This window comes from Ochotona princeps, chromosome 22 (genome assembly GCF_030435755.1).
Source record: "Ochotona princeps isolate mOchPri1 chromosome 22, mOchPri1.hap1, whole genome shotgun sequence".
NCBI lineage: Eukaryota > Metazoa > Chordata > Mammalia > Lagomorpha > Ochotonidae > Ochotona > Ochotona princeps.
Genome location: NC_080853.1, coordinates 25719469 through 25733353, shown reverse-complemented (window position 1 = coordinate 25733353; position 13885 = coordinate 25719469). Strand labels below are relative to the sequence as shown.

At 59.0% G+C, this 13885-nt stretch overlaps 1 protein-coding gene across 9 annotated transcripts in view; it reads right to left on the bottom strand.

The window, feature by feature from the left end:
- Positions 1-1824: 1824 nt before the first annotated feature.
- RRBP1 (ribosome binding protein 1) overlaps positions 1825-13885 on the bottom strand; it is a 55209-nt gene continuing 43148 nt past the window's right edge. For 3 of the 9 annotated variants that reach the window (XM_058679830.1, XM_058679835.1, XM_058679837.1), the window contains 16 exons: positions 12122-12260; positions 10460-10629; positions 10339-10373; positions 9154-9244; positions 8556-8648; positions 7144-7236; positions 6979-7059; positions 6783-6872; positions 6240-6332; positions 5847-5918; positions 4888-4971; positions 3614-3718; positions 2989-3072; positions 2632-2730; positions 2385-2528; positions 1825-2287 (listed from right to left, as the gene is read on the bottom strand). In XM_058679830.1, the coding sequence (XP_058535813.1) occupies positions 2252-2287; positions 2385-2528; positions 2632-2730; positions 2989-3072; positions 3614-3718; positions 4888-4971; positions 5847-5918; positions 6240-6332; positions 6783-6872; positions 6979-7059; positions 7144-7236; positions 8556-8648; positions 9154-9244; positions 10339-10373; positions 10460-10629; positions 12122-12260 (1509 nt within the window). In that variant the 3' untranslated portion in view covers positions 1825-2251. Of the gene's footprint in view, positions 2288-2384; positions 2529-2631; positions 2731-2988; positions 3073-3613; positions 3719-4887; positions 4972-5369; positions 5466-5846; positions 5919-6239; positions 6333-6782; positions 6873-6978; positions 7060-7143; positions 7237-8555; positions 8649-9153; positions 9245-10338; positions 10374-10459; positions 10630-12121; positions 12261-13885 lie in introns of all 9 variants that reach the window. The other 6 variants (XM_058679838.1, XM_058679831.1, XM_058679834.1 and 3 more) reach the window with 6 other exon arrangements.

Below are 13885 nucleotides of genomic sequence, written 5' to 3'. Positions count from 1 at the left end.
AGGGCTGTGTGGACCTTTTAGTGTCAGGTGGAACTCAAAGGGAGCCTTTAGGCTGGGTGTTGGGCCTGTTACAAGCCCGCCCGCCTGCCCACCAGCACAGGCTGCAAGCCAGGCTTCTGTGGAGGTGAGCATGTTGACTTTTGGCAAGCACCCACAGCTGCGCTTAGCTTCCGTTGTCCTGTGGAGCGGAACTGTCCTGAAAGGTGTGGTGACAGGGCAGGCCCGCTGCTGGCAAACTCGGGCTCCCTCTGCTGGCCTGGGAGGTGCCACTGCTGGGCCTCAGGGCTGTGGAGGCAGAGGAGCTGGCAGAGCTGCTTTTGTCTTCCCTATGGCTAGGCTCCCATGGGTGTTGAGGGCGTTGCGGGGGGTGCTATACCCAGAGTACAGGGCAGTCATTGTCCCCCTGCCCCTCTGTGCACTCTGGCTCTGGGGGTAATGGTGGTACAGGAGCGTTCAATTCTGCAGTGTGTTCTAGTGCCAGAGGGGGAGACAGCAAGAGAGAAAGCAGTGGACTGGAAATGCAGCTCCCAGGCCCCTGGAGTCCCGGTGCAGGCACGGTCTGGACAAAACCACTGAGGCCACCGCCTGGGGCGCTGGGCTCCCGTGCCAAGCCACCTGTCCTGGATGCACCAGATGTACAGTGGGTAGTTCTGCGGTACCACTAGTAACAGGGCTCAGTTACTGAGCTCCTCTGATCGTGACCCATCTAGGATGCCAGGATCCTAGTGTTACTGCCAAGTGCTGTGCGGAAGGGGATTCATCACCTGCCCTGCCAGGTGGGGCCCCTCAGTGCCAGCCAGGTACAGGCATCAGGCGTGGGTATTGGTCACTTCTACTGTTTCCTGGCCAGAACTCATGGAGCTGGTGTCTCAGGACCCATGGGCTCCCTGTCCTAACTCCCCAGGTTCCTAACAGGACTCTCTTGGCTGAGCAGCCTGTCAGGGCGGCTCCTGCCTTATTTAGTCATCATCACCTGGGTCCTTGGTACTTCCCCACCACATGCGTGAGCCGTACCTGCTGTCCCCGACAAAGCCTCTCTGCTGACAGGCTCCAGCTTAGGCCCACTCCTGCAGGGAGCCTTCCCAGGAGTCCCACGACTGTTTCCAGTATAACTCAACACCCAAGTGCCATGTGCTGACTACACATACTGGGCCAGAACCAGGACTGGCCCCTGGCAGGTGCTGTTGGGAGTTATGGAGGTGAGGGACCCCCCCAGAGGAGTCACATGGCCCCCCAAGGGTCCATAGGGACAGTTCAGCTGTAGGGCTACACCCCCTGCTCCTGCAGTGCTGCCTGGCTCCCTCAGCCCAGCCTGGCCAGTCAGCGCCTCCAGGCTTCTGAGGTTCGGCAGGGAGACGGACTGGAACGGCAGCCCTCTGACATGGCTGGCTGACACCTGCCACTCAGGCCCCCCTCCTTTTCCTGGCGTGGTCCAGGAACTGCACTGTCTTTCTGCCTCAGTTCCACTTCTTTTGCTTTCTGTGTTGGTTGAGGTGCCTCTGTCCCACACTGGGTGGGTCACCGAGGACACTGGCTCTGCCTCCAGGCAGGCAGGGGCTTCTCTGCCCAGGACCAACCCTCCTGAGACATGGGCTCAGCCAGGGCCCTATGTTCATTACTCCTGGGCTCACCTCACCCAGCAGCCCATGCCACTGTAGTCCAGCTCGGTGCCTCTGCTGCCTTGAGGCGCTGGGGGAGCAGGAGTCAGAAGTCCCACCCCTTGCTCCACCCAGCTAAAAGTCAGCTGCCTTCCAAGGAACCAAGCCCCAAGCTCACATGCTCCCCCAGAAGGTGCCCCAGCACCATAGGAGACTGCACACTGGATAACAATGTTGGTTTTAATGGCATTCACATCCAGGAGGTAACACACCAGTTCCGGTTGGCAGTTTGCAGGGGCGAGGGGCAGCCGCTGTGCTGGGTTCTGGCCTTGCAGCCTCTAGGCTGGCCACTCCCACCCTGCTGAGAAGACACAACAATTGCACTGCTGGCCGCAGAGGGCCCAAGCCCCGGCCTCCCAGCACCCAGGCTCCAGTGGGAATAGTGTTCAGCAAGGGGACGGGTCCTCTCGGGGGCCACGGGGCTTCGAGGTCCGTTTCTGTGGTGCTGAGTGCCCCGTCTCCGATGGCTTCTCTCGGAGCCCCTGGCAGGTGGGCCTGGATGACACTGTGGTGCTGGGCCGATGGACTCATCAAAGGAATGTGTAAGGCATTTTGGTAAAGTCGAACAGTAAGGTCTTTGTGGCAGACGAGGCTCAGACGGAGGTGCCCTCCTTGGCGCCGCTGCTGTCCTGTGGACAACGGAGGGCAGGGTGAGGGCCCGGCCAGCCATGAGGCTGGCAGAACCAGGACGGCTCCAGCCCTCGCTGGCCGGAGATAGACACTCACGGTTTTGGCTAGCTGCTCCTGCAGCTTCTTCACTGTGTCCTTCTCCCTGGCCAGCTGCTTCTGGGTTGTCTTGAGAAGCTCCTGCAATTTGGTGGCTGCGCGCCCCAGGTCACTTGTTAACTTCTTCTCTTTGTCTAGTCTTTCCTACAGGATGAGAGGGAAGTGGGAGTCAGGCCTGTGCCTCCGTCCTCCACCTTAGCGGCTGGCAGGTCCAGCACAGCCCCAGCCCACTGTGCCCTGCACCTACCTTCAGCTGCGCTGCTTCTTCTGTGCCCGAGGACTCGAGGGGCCCGGCGGTGCGGAGCTGCTCCAGCTCCTCCTGTAGCCGACACGCAGCTGTCTGCGCCTTGTGTGAAGGAGGGCCAGACAGTGTGAGGCCTCGCTGGCATTCTCCCTGACTGCCCCCCAGGGATGGGGTACCCAGCCTGACAGGGCCCATGGGGCCAAGGAGGCAGCAGGGTGACCCCAAGTACTACCTCCTTGGGACCCCCTGCTCACACAACCCCCAGCACTGGGAAACTCAGCTGCAGCTAATCAGGTGGTCAAGGCTGGGGTGAGGACCGCTGACTGGGGGATGGATGGGGGACCACAAGCAGGGCCTCACCTCCTCAAACTCTGCTGTGAGCTTCTGCCGCCGAGTCTGCTCATCCACCAGGACGGCCTCTGTTCGCTCCAGCTGTGTCTTCAGCTGTGTGCAGACACAAATCCCATGGGAACCCAGCAAAGCAGCGTGGGGGCCCAGGACACCTGGGCAGGTGACACATGTGGCTCTCCCACTCCCTTCCCTGCAGCAGCTCTCATGCTCTCTTAGCCTTCTCCCCCTCCCCCCAGGCAGTGGGTCCTGGCACTCGCCTCTATGACCATGCCACTGCCACCCTGATGACAAGTCCCTGCACCTGGTTGAGGACTCCTGGCAGCTACTCCTTGGGCCAAAACTCTGGAGAGCAAAAACCGTATTGGGGCCCAAGGGCAGACCTACTCCATCTGGTGGCTGTAGCCCTGGCCATGGACAATACCCCAACCTTGAGTTCCTCCCACCCAAGTGCTTGGGACCGACCAAGAGTTGCGCGCCCCACCTAGCACCTGCCCTGCCCTCTGTGTCTTGCTCAGACCCAGGGGCCCTGGCCTGGGGGTGTGCGCTAGGAACCGCGACGCAGGGTTAGGGGAAGACAGAGCTGGTGACCTGCACCATGCTTCAGGGTTAGTGACACATCTGGGGGCCAGCTCACCGCCCTAACCTCCATGGGCTCCTGCTCGGCTGGGGAGTTCTCTGGGGACCCAGCTACGTCACCATCCTCTACGTGGCTCTTCATCTCACTCAATTGCTGCCTGACCTGCAACAGGGAGGGGGCGTTTGTGCAGATCATGGATGGTCATGCACCCACCTTGCCTTGCACACTCAAACACAGACATCGGAGGAGTAGGGTGGCTCTCCACGCCTGAGGGCCACACAGAGGTGGCCTGCTCTGGATCCTGGGCCCCTCTTATCCCCCTGCATGGATGTCTGGTGGGTCAGAGGCCAGGAACTCAGCTCCCCTGGGAGCCAAACTGAGGGCTTCAGGAAAGCCAGGGCTCTGCTCCTAGTTCAAGTGGCAGGGAGTATTGGGTGGAGCCAGGTGACCTTGCCTACACCCTGCAGCTTCAGGAACACAGGCCCCTACCTGGGGCTCTTCCTAGGCTCCAGAACCCTGGGATGTCATTTCTGCTTCCCTCAGGAGCCCAGGCAGAGCCTCAGTGTGAGCTCCCAGAGATATAGGTGGTCTTGGGCCCCATCCACAAGGCCCTGCCTACTTCAAGGAGCAACCTCAATTGCTTCTCCCCTCTCCCTCCCTCCACAACCCCCCAAAAGCAGAAGTGAGACTGCTCAGTCCAAGGTGAGAAGCCACTGGGGTTCTCCACGGGGTACCCCAATGCGGGCCACACCCTGCAGACTGGTCCAGATCCAGTTTGGCGCCTGACCAGGTGATCCGGGGAGGATGCATGACCCTAGGCTGCAGCCTGCCTCCTGCCAAGCCAGAACTGCACATCCTCTGGTTTCTTGACATTAACAATGACTCAAAAGGTTAGAACAGATGTAACCTAGCTGGGTGACAGTGCCCTGACGAGATGGGCTGCAGGTCAGACCCTGCAGCTGGAAACAGCATAGCAGGCAGGACTCAAGTTGGCTGGCACAACAAGGCCCCCAGAGCCACTTGGCAGCAGGTTCTATACACCTGCCTGTGTGTCTGACTTCTCAGTTGTTGCCGGGGTGAGAAACGCATGCACTCCCCAGAAACCAAGGAACTTGTTGAGAGCCACCAGGCGATGGCTTCCAGGTCCTGTGCCAGGGGAACCTGGTGACCCCAGGAGACCCTGGGAATGGGCTTACCAGGAGCATGGACTCCCATGGCAATGCCCCCTCTGCTATGCCACCCCAGCTGCTGCCAGTGGCAGCACCTCCCACACATCTAACAGCCACTCCCCCCCACCCCCACCTGTGACAAGGGATCACACGCCCACCTACCAGGGCCAGTTCATCACTCTGCTTCTGCGCTTCGCTCTGGGCCGCCTGTAGCTGGGACTGAGACTCGAGCAAAAGCTGTCTCAGCTTGGGGAGAAGCAGGGAGTGAGTCAGCACAGCCACCCATCTACCCTGGGCCCACATGGCACCACAGGTGGCTGGGGCTCAACACACACCTGCCTCAGGCTTCTGTGGTCACCAAATGTCTTTATATAAGACGCCATGAGTCTAAGATAAACCCCAACTAGGCATGCTGGTGTGCATCCATGATCAAAACTCTGCCTCCACCAACTATGGCAGCGATCTAGGTGCCACAACCCGACCTGTCTCTCTGAGCATCTCGGGCCAAGCGAACCAGGGAGGTGCGTACAGGCTGAGTCCCACGTGAGACCCAGACTCACAGCAAGGCTCACATCCAGGGCTGAGGGGTGGCGAGTCCAGGGGACACCCAGATCCCACTGGAGGCCGTGTGAGGGCAAACTCACCCCTGCCACCTCTCTGGCATAGTTCTGGCATTCGGCGCTGGCTGCTGCCATGTGCTTCTCCAGCTCTGCTTCTAGCTGCGAGGTGTGTTCCCGGACCTGCCAGGACACAAGTGGCCATCATTGCTGACACCCCATGTGATATCCCAGCTGACAGCAGCCCAGGGTGATGAGGGAACCTCCAGGGCCCATGACCATTGGGGACGCTGAGACCATTTCCTGAGAATGGCCCCAGCCCTAGCACTGCCACACTGGAGAGAAGTCGGCTTTCTGGTGTCGAGGGACACCCCCACCCCCAGTGCCTCCATTTCCCCCTCTACTCCTGTTTGCGCAGCCACACGTTAAGCAGGTTCTCGAGATGCTCAGGACACATGGAGGCTCTCGTTGAAGACAGCCAGGAAGCGGCCGTGGCCCAGGAGAGAATGGCCTGTCCTGTGGCCCTGGACCCTGTTCCCCTGAGAGCAGCTGCCACCCACCTACCTGATCTGAACTTTCGAGCTCCGCCTTGAGCTTCTGCACGACCTCTTCAAGATGCCGCACGGCGCCCTGAGACTGCAGAACCAGGGAGAGTCTGTCAAGCGTGGGTTCCTCCCAGAGACGCCTGGGGCCCCAGGACCACCACCCTGGCCAGCAGGCTCCAAGGGGATCTCCCCAAGGCAAACCAACTTCCAGCAGAAGGGCACAGCTTCTTCCCGACAGAGGCACCCACTCTGTTCTATGTCCTCCACAAGGGATGACAGTGACCACCAAGTTCTTCACTTAGGGAGGAGAACCCAGTAATGCTCCCCCAGAGGCTTTCCCATTCTGTGCCCAGTGAGTCCCTGGGAGTCATGCGGGAGGGGGTGTGAGGTGCTCAGGGGAGGGACTGCCTACCTTGTGTAGCTCTTCCTCCTTGGCGCCCACCCTGGCCTTCCACACCTGCTCCTCCTCCTCCACGCTCTTCTGCAGGTTTCTGAGCATGCCCTCCTAGGAAGGGGTGGGAGGAGGCGCACTGCACCAGGGAGCTTTCCTGCCAGGCCTTCCTTATGGCCCTGTGCCCTCAGCTCTTGCTGTGCCTCCTGTGTGCCTCCCCAGGAGGAACAAGGCCCAGTTCTGGCTGTGCAGACGTCTGTCCCAGTGGGAAGGTGAGAGCTGTGACCACAAGGGGTCTCCAGGCCTCTCAGCAACCCTGGGCTGGGCAGTTGGTGCCCTTGGTGCTGGCCAAGGGTGCTGGCCCTAGTATTGCTCTTTGGAGTCCCAGGGGGCAGGGTTCAAACCAACAGCTGCCTGCTCACTGCTCCCCGTGACCAGCCCCAAACCTTTAAACGATGCCCTGAGAGACCTGCAGCCCCAGACCACCCAGTGCCAGCCTTGACTCCAAGCCACCTCCCACACTGTGGGCCCCAGGGTCCTTCCCCGCAGCTCCCGCCTGCTCACCGTCTCAGCCAGGATGGTGCGGTACTGATCGCACTCAGCCTGCAGGGTGATGTTCATCTCCTGGGCCTCCCTCAGCTCAGCGGCCCTGTCCTGTGGGCACAGGGACTGGTAAGCCCCACACAAAGGCTTCTTCCCAGCTATCTGCCAAGATCATGTGGGGCACATCCTTCCCAGACACTAGCAGGGCCTTGCTCACCGAGGTTTCCATGTCAGTGCGCAGCTGCTTCAGCAGCTTAGGGCCTCGCTCTCGGAGTTCCTGCAGCCAGTCGGCATAACTCTGCAAGGAGACATGTAAGATGGGCCTGGGGACAGGCCCTGGGCATGGGCACACGGTGGGCTGCCCACCTGCCCACTCCCCTACCTGGTGAGCTGAGCTTGAGAGCTCTGGCACCAGTGCCAGCAGGGCCTCCTTCGTCTGTGCCTCAGTCAGGTGGAGCTGCTTCTCGGACTCCTCCTGCAGGGGGAGAGGGCGTCGTCTTTCAGCCAAGGAGTCAGGGAGAGGCTGCGGTGGCTCAGTGGAGCTGACCAAGAACAGCCTGTACTGGATCCGCTAACAGAGCTCAGATGAGAGGGACACAGCAGGTACTGGCCCCTCTGGCACCTCCTGCAGCTGCCTAGGTTCAGCACACCCTCACTTGCAGAGTTCTCCTGAGAGGGTAGGAGTTGAATGGGCATTCTGGAAGATAGGGTGACATCTGTGTCCTGGAACAGCAGCTGGGGTGGAGGTGGGGTCAGGACAGAGAATGACTCTTACAGAAGCCACAGTAGGAGGGAAAGAAATTGGTTAGTTGCGGCTCTCGGGGAAAAGCTGTCACTCCTCACCGCACTGAGGGAGCAGCAGGGTGAAGCCTGGGGACAGCAGTCAGCCCCTCTCTGGGGTTTCCTAACAGCCTGTCCCTAGTAGGCTGGACCCTCCACTGGCCCTGTCACCTCCTAGAGAGAGCAGGGAGCAGCAGCAGGAACTCCAGGTGACGAGGGGTCGATGGAGGCTAACCCCAGAGGCACAGTGATGGAAAAAGTAGTGTGGGGCCTGTAACAAGGAATGCCTAGGTCCCTGACAGCCCACCAGCTCTGGACCTGCAGCTGTCGCAGTCCACACTGCAGAAGACCTGGGGCCAACTTTCCTTTTCTGCCCTTGTGACTGTAACTATGTCAGGTGACACTGTGGTCACAGCTGCATTTGCTGGCACTCTGAGGTCACTGGGGTCTAGTGGCCTTCACCCCGTCCCTTGACTTTCTATCAGGTGGACTTTGGCCCTTCAGAAAAGATGGGGTGGGCAAGGGCTTCAGTCGACATCATTGCTTGCCGGGAGCCCTGCACCATGTGCTGTTCATGCAGGTTCTTTTCTAGCCTAGGGCCCAGACCCTGGGAGGTATGGTCACCATCTCTCCACCTAGACAGCCCGGAGCAAGGGGCAAGAGGGGACCTCACCCAAGTGACCGACTGCAGGGGTGACTCTGACTTTTGGGACATCCTAGGCCAGCTTTCAGGGGGCCAGGACAGACGCAGGTAGAGCTGTAGTCCCATTCGGGGTAGGGCAGGCAGCAGGCTCCCACCCTGTGGCCTCTGCCTCCACCCTGGCAGCCATTCTCAGTCCTGCACCCTCATGGCAGTAGGCCCTGCTGAAAGGGAGAGAGGGCAGGGGGAGCAGCAGAGAGGACACTGGAGCCCAGGGCCAGGCCTGTCGTGTTCGTAGCCTGCCTGCTGTGCCTGCCCCAGGCAGGAGTGCTAGTTTGGTGAGGGGTGAGTCTGAGGCCAGGTGAGGCCCTGACCTTGGCCTGGGTCAGGGAGCGCAGCTTCTCCTCGCAGGCCCTCTCAGCTGAGGCTAGGGCCTCCATCGCCTTCCAGTTCTTCTCGCGGAGGTCCTGGAGGGGGGAAGACATGGACAAAATCAGCCACCAACAGTCAGTCCCTGTGCTCCAGGCCAAAGCAGGACCCACAGAGGGACAGTGTGTTCTTCTGGCCATGCCCAGGCAGCAGGCTTTCCTGGGTAGCACTTAAGACAGGCTGAGGTGCAGGAGTGTGGGCGAAGAACGGGGCATGCATGGAGATTGTCTTTTCAGGCGAACTCACTTGGGGGTTGGCGCCTGTCATACAAAGTCCTGGGACCTTCAAGGAGAAGAGAGGTGAGGTGCGTATGGCCAAGGCCTCACACTCTCGGAAGCCATGGGGATGACAGCTGCGTCACTCCCTGCTCTCAATGCCCACCAGGCATAGCGTTCCCACCACAGGGATGGCTCCATACTTGAGCCAACTCAGCCCTGGGACCTGTGGTGTACTGGAAGGTGGGGCCCTCCTGATTCGCCCCCTTGGCTATCTGGGCAGCACCCTTCTCTGCTAGCCCCGTCCAGCACAAGAGCCATCACTCACGTTGTTCTTCCCTTTCTGCTGCTCCAAGGCCTCCTTCAGTTCCACGGCTTCCTTCTTCAGACATGACACCTGCGACTCCAGCTCCCCAAGGCTAAGAGGACACAGTGAGGTCACTACCCTGGCTTCAGGGGTCCATAGCTCCCACAGGTCCAGTCTTAGGAAGGCCTTCCTGTCCGAGCCACTCAGTGCAGCTGAGGCTCACCCGGCAAGGAACACCTGGGGGCTGAGCCAGTCCACTGGGGAGAGCCTCTCCAATGCCACAGGTTCCCGGGGAAGGCAGAGCAGCTGCCTGAGTCCTCCCACCATGGTGGCCAGTGCAGGATGGGCTCTGGGATATGCTATAAGACACTCTCTTCCCTTGAACCTAGTCCTGCTACTGGTGCACAGCTCCTGCTCTGGGGAGCCCAGCACAGACAAGCTGGCCCTGCCTCTGGCATAGCTGACCCTCAGAAGCCTGAACTAAAGACTCAGTGCAGCCATGACAGCACGGGGACCCTGGCTGACACTGCTCCTCAAAGACCATGTGCCCTGTGCTCTTCAGAGCCTATGGCACACCCTAAGTCCCAAGTGACTGCCCTGTGGACCCCCAGGGAGGCAAGCCCCAGAGGGTATAGTCACATCAGCTCAAGCTCCAATCTGTTCATGGAATCCACCCAGGTGTGGCTCCAATCATCAGCAGCAAACAGGCCCCAAGAAGGGCCCGGGGAAGCTGCCAGAAGGGACAAGGTCTGGTTGGCAGTGAAGTCATGTGTGCTTATTAGCTCCTATGTCCCAAACCTCCAGTCCAGCAAACTACCCAGGCAGCCTGCCCAGGTCTCCAATCTAAACTGTGTACAACCTCTTCTTACTTGAGTTATTGACCACAGCCCAGGTGTCCCTTGCCTTGTGGAGGTGGACAGAACCCAAATGGTGGCTGGATGGGTGGTAGCAGATAGACAGGTGGGTGCTTGGCTGAGTTTCGCTCCTTGTGAGGAGCCAGGAGCCCTCTGCGGGCTGCCTTCTCTCCTGCCCAGGCCTGTCCTGGCCTCTAACTCACAAAGGGACAAGGGATGGGACAGGAAGAGAGTCTCTAAAAGGGGCTCTTCCCCAGGGCACCATGAAGGTGGCATCACCCAGGGTCCTCTGCCTCATGGCTACGGTGGAAGCAATTGGGCAGTCCAGTGTGTCTCACCCTCACCAGCTTACCGGGTCTGCTGCTGCTCAGCTTCTGCGTGGCTAGCCTGCAACGAGACACAAAAGGCTCCTGGGGCAAGGGAAGAACTAGGGCACAGGCAGAGCTCTCCCCACTTCCTGTGCAGGGGCTGACCTGAGCACTGCGGGCCTGGCCTGCCTCCAGCAAGGCCTCGATGGACTGGATCCGCTTGGTGAGCTGTGAGTTCTCCGCCCTGGCTTCCTTGAGCTGCCCCTGGAGGCCGCTCAGCTCTTCGCGCTTGCTCCTCACCTCAGCCTCGGAGGACTGCAGTTTGCTGTGCAGCTCTGTGGCAGGGAAGGGAAGAAGAGGGGGTCAGTGGCTGCCCCTGCTGACCGCTGCCCCAGGCAGGCATGACACCCAGTGCTGGCTATCTTGGCTCCAGTGTGTGGTCCAGGGTGGGGTGGGGAGGAGTAGGTCACAGCCACCAGACACACTAGGGTGGAAGTGCCCTCTGCCCTGATGAGACAATGATGGCCTGAGACTGCATCTCAGTGAACTTCCACTCACCCCAAAGACATCGGCTTGTGTCTGTGGAGACCCAGTGAAGGCCAGAGGTCTCTAAAAAGTGCTCTGTGGCCTCTACTGGCCCTGCCAGCCTCCCAGCCCACCCTCACTCACCTCCAAGCACAGCTCCAATCAGGCGCCTCAAATCCAGATCCCAACATCCCAGGCCCTTGTCTTGGCTGCTTTGCTTTCATCAAACTCCATGTCTATCACCTGCCACACTTGTCCCCATCTCCCCAGGGCCTCTTTCTGCCTGGGACAGGCTCTGCTCCTCTGGGCCTGGGTGGCCCCCAAGAGCCTCTTCTTTGGCATACCCCAGCTGCTGTACCATCATGGCCCACTTACTACCAGCATCAAAGAGACTGGAAATGGATCAAGGTGTGCCAGTTCCTGGCCCTGAACCCTATACTTCACATGGTACCTGGGCCCCTCCTCCACCCAGTCCCCCATTAACCACAGTAACCTTAGTTCTCAAATAGGCCAGGTTCAAGTTCACTCCTCTTAGGATCCCAGAACTGGCTTCATGGGGTTGGATCATTCCATCACTCTAATCCAAGCCTACATATCTCCTCCTGCCTCAGAGAGAACACTGAAATCTATTTGGTTTAAAGCCTCAAGTGGTCCCTGGTGCAGAGGCCAGCAAGCTAAGGGCAAAGGCTGCTCTGGGTTTCCATACACAAAACTGCAGGCACAGCCAGGCCTCTCTGTGCGCATGCTGCTCACAGCCACTTTCAACCACAGCAGCTGAGAGACCCTCATCTGTCCTTTCACAGAAATAGTTTGCTGATCCTGCTTCAGCTGACGTTGCTGTGGGACTCTGTCCTTGCTGGTGAGCATCTGCCCCAGCCCATTGGCCCCCAACAGTTGCCCAGAGGCCCTGCCAAATCAGGGAACATCCAACTCTCAGTGGCATGAGCTGCCCCCTTTCTCCAAGGTCACCCAGAAGCCCCATCCTTGTTACTGTCTCCACACCGGTGAGGTGCAAAGACCCAAGATAGGCCCTTACCTTCTGAACCTGTCTGAGCTGGTAGAGCAGAAAGACCCAGAACAAACATGTGATCAACAGACATTAGCCACAGCCTCAGTTCACCCAGACACAGGTTCCTTACCCCATCCCTGCCCGAGAGGGCAGAACCCTTACCTCTCTTCTGAGAGGTAGAGTGGAGCATCTGTGGTACACCCAACACCTGTTTGTTAGGTTCTGCTGGTGGGGCCAGGAGGTGGGCAGCCCAGACCCCAGCCCAAGGAGTGTCACTGGGGAATGGCCCTCACCAGCTGCCCGCTGCTGCTGCTCCTGGGCCTTCTCTGCATCTGCCCGCAGGTTGGCATGGCTGGTCTGCACTCGGCATAGCTCTCGGCTGACCTCATCCAGGCGCTTCTGCAGGGCTTCCTCGTTCTCCTTGTGCGACACCTGGTGAGTGGCACAGAGGGCAGGACAGAGCTCTTACCTGGTTAGCCAAACCCTACCAAAGCCGACTGTGGGTCTCTGACATGCGGAGGCAAGAAAGAACAACATCTTCTCTGTGTGAGAAGGGCTGCCATGGGCCTTCAGTCACTTTCCTCTTCTGGACTTCAGGTGATAGGTGCAGCTTTGCAGTGAAAGTGAGCAAGCACTTCCTCCGAGGTAACCCTGGCTTTCACGGGGGCCTCCTGCTTGAGGCTCCCTGCATCTATTCGGTCCCAGGTGTAGCTTGTGGTTAAAAGCATTTAACATGTGGTTCTCTGTCATCTGACACCGGAGTAGACCCTGTGATGTTGCCAGCATACAAACAGCAATCCCATATGGTTCTCTCTAGGATCTTACAGGCAGCACCACACTGCCTGGTCTACCTTCCACTGCGGCCACAAGGGGCCCCCTTGTGCGGTGTGCGGGCACTCCTCATGCTGGGCTCCTGGGACACAAGTGCTGTGCTAGGCCTCTGACTGCTGAAGTCACAAGCATGTTCCAGGGGAAGGCAGGGTTAAGAAGTGCCAGTCTGCAAATGACTCCTGCAGACTGGGTCCTCCTCAGCCCTCGTGACCAGATCATCCTCTCCATACTTGCTTAGGGCAAGGAGATAAAAGCTGGTGTGGGCATTTTGATGAGCGATGTCAAGGCACAGGTGGCTCTGACACGACTTGCAGTGGGCGGCAGGGCTGGGATCTGAGCCTGGGAGCTGTCTCCAGAGGCCTTGACATTGACAACAGCACACTTGCACCGTCTTGTCCTAGCACCTTTGGTCTTAGATGAGGACTGGACCCGTCTATGCAGCCCTGCGCCTTCATCCCATAACAGATCCTGACAGGCTCAGGCAGATCCATCTCACTGTCTAGGTCCGCCGGCATCACAGAAAGCGAAGACTCCACACTGGCCAGCTCCATTGCACCCAGCTACATTTGTTTTTCCACTCACGTGTTAGTCTATTTGGTGTATGCAGTCCCAGTCCCTTTCAATGTCCCTCTACATCACAAAGCCTTTACTGACAGAAATAAGCCTCTGGACTCACCAGGATGTCCTTGCTTTCTTAAAAGCTACCACAAGGAGGGTGTGAGGGCAGCAGGGCGCCGTGCACCATGTGGTAGGGTACTCTCCTGTGAGAAGAGGCTTCCTGGCCATGTGTGGAAGCTAAGAAAGAACAAAATCCACCTGGCATTGAAGTCAGAGGCCGAGTCTATGTCACTTGGTTTGGTGGCTGCTGCAGATTGGCAGCATCATAGTGGTGCCCAGTGTTGGAGGGCAAAAACAACCCTGTAGCTAAACTTAGCTGGAGTTCATACTCTACCTGCCATGTGCGGGCCCTGGCTGTGCAGGTAGCGGTGGTCACCTCAAATTTTCCTTTGGGAAAAATGCAGATGCCAGCATATCTGCCTCATTTTGTTACCAAGGGAACTGGCTGAGTTTGCTCAGCACATGGGAAGCAGCTGCTTGATGCCCCCTGGCACTGTTATTGACTAGGTTAAGGTCAAGAGCTTGAGCTGCACTGCCAAAGGATGACAAAGTGTGGCTAGGTGAGCATGAGCCTCTCCATACCACACAGATAAGCTGGGTGGCAAGTG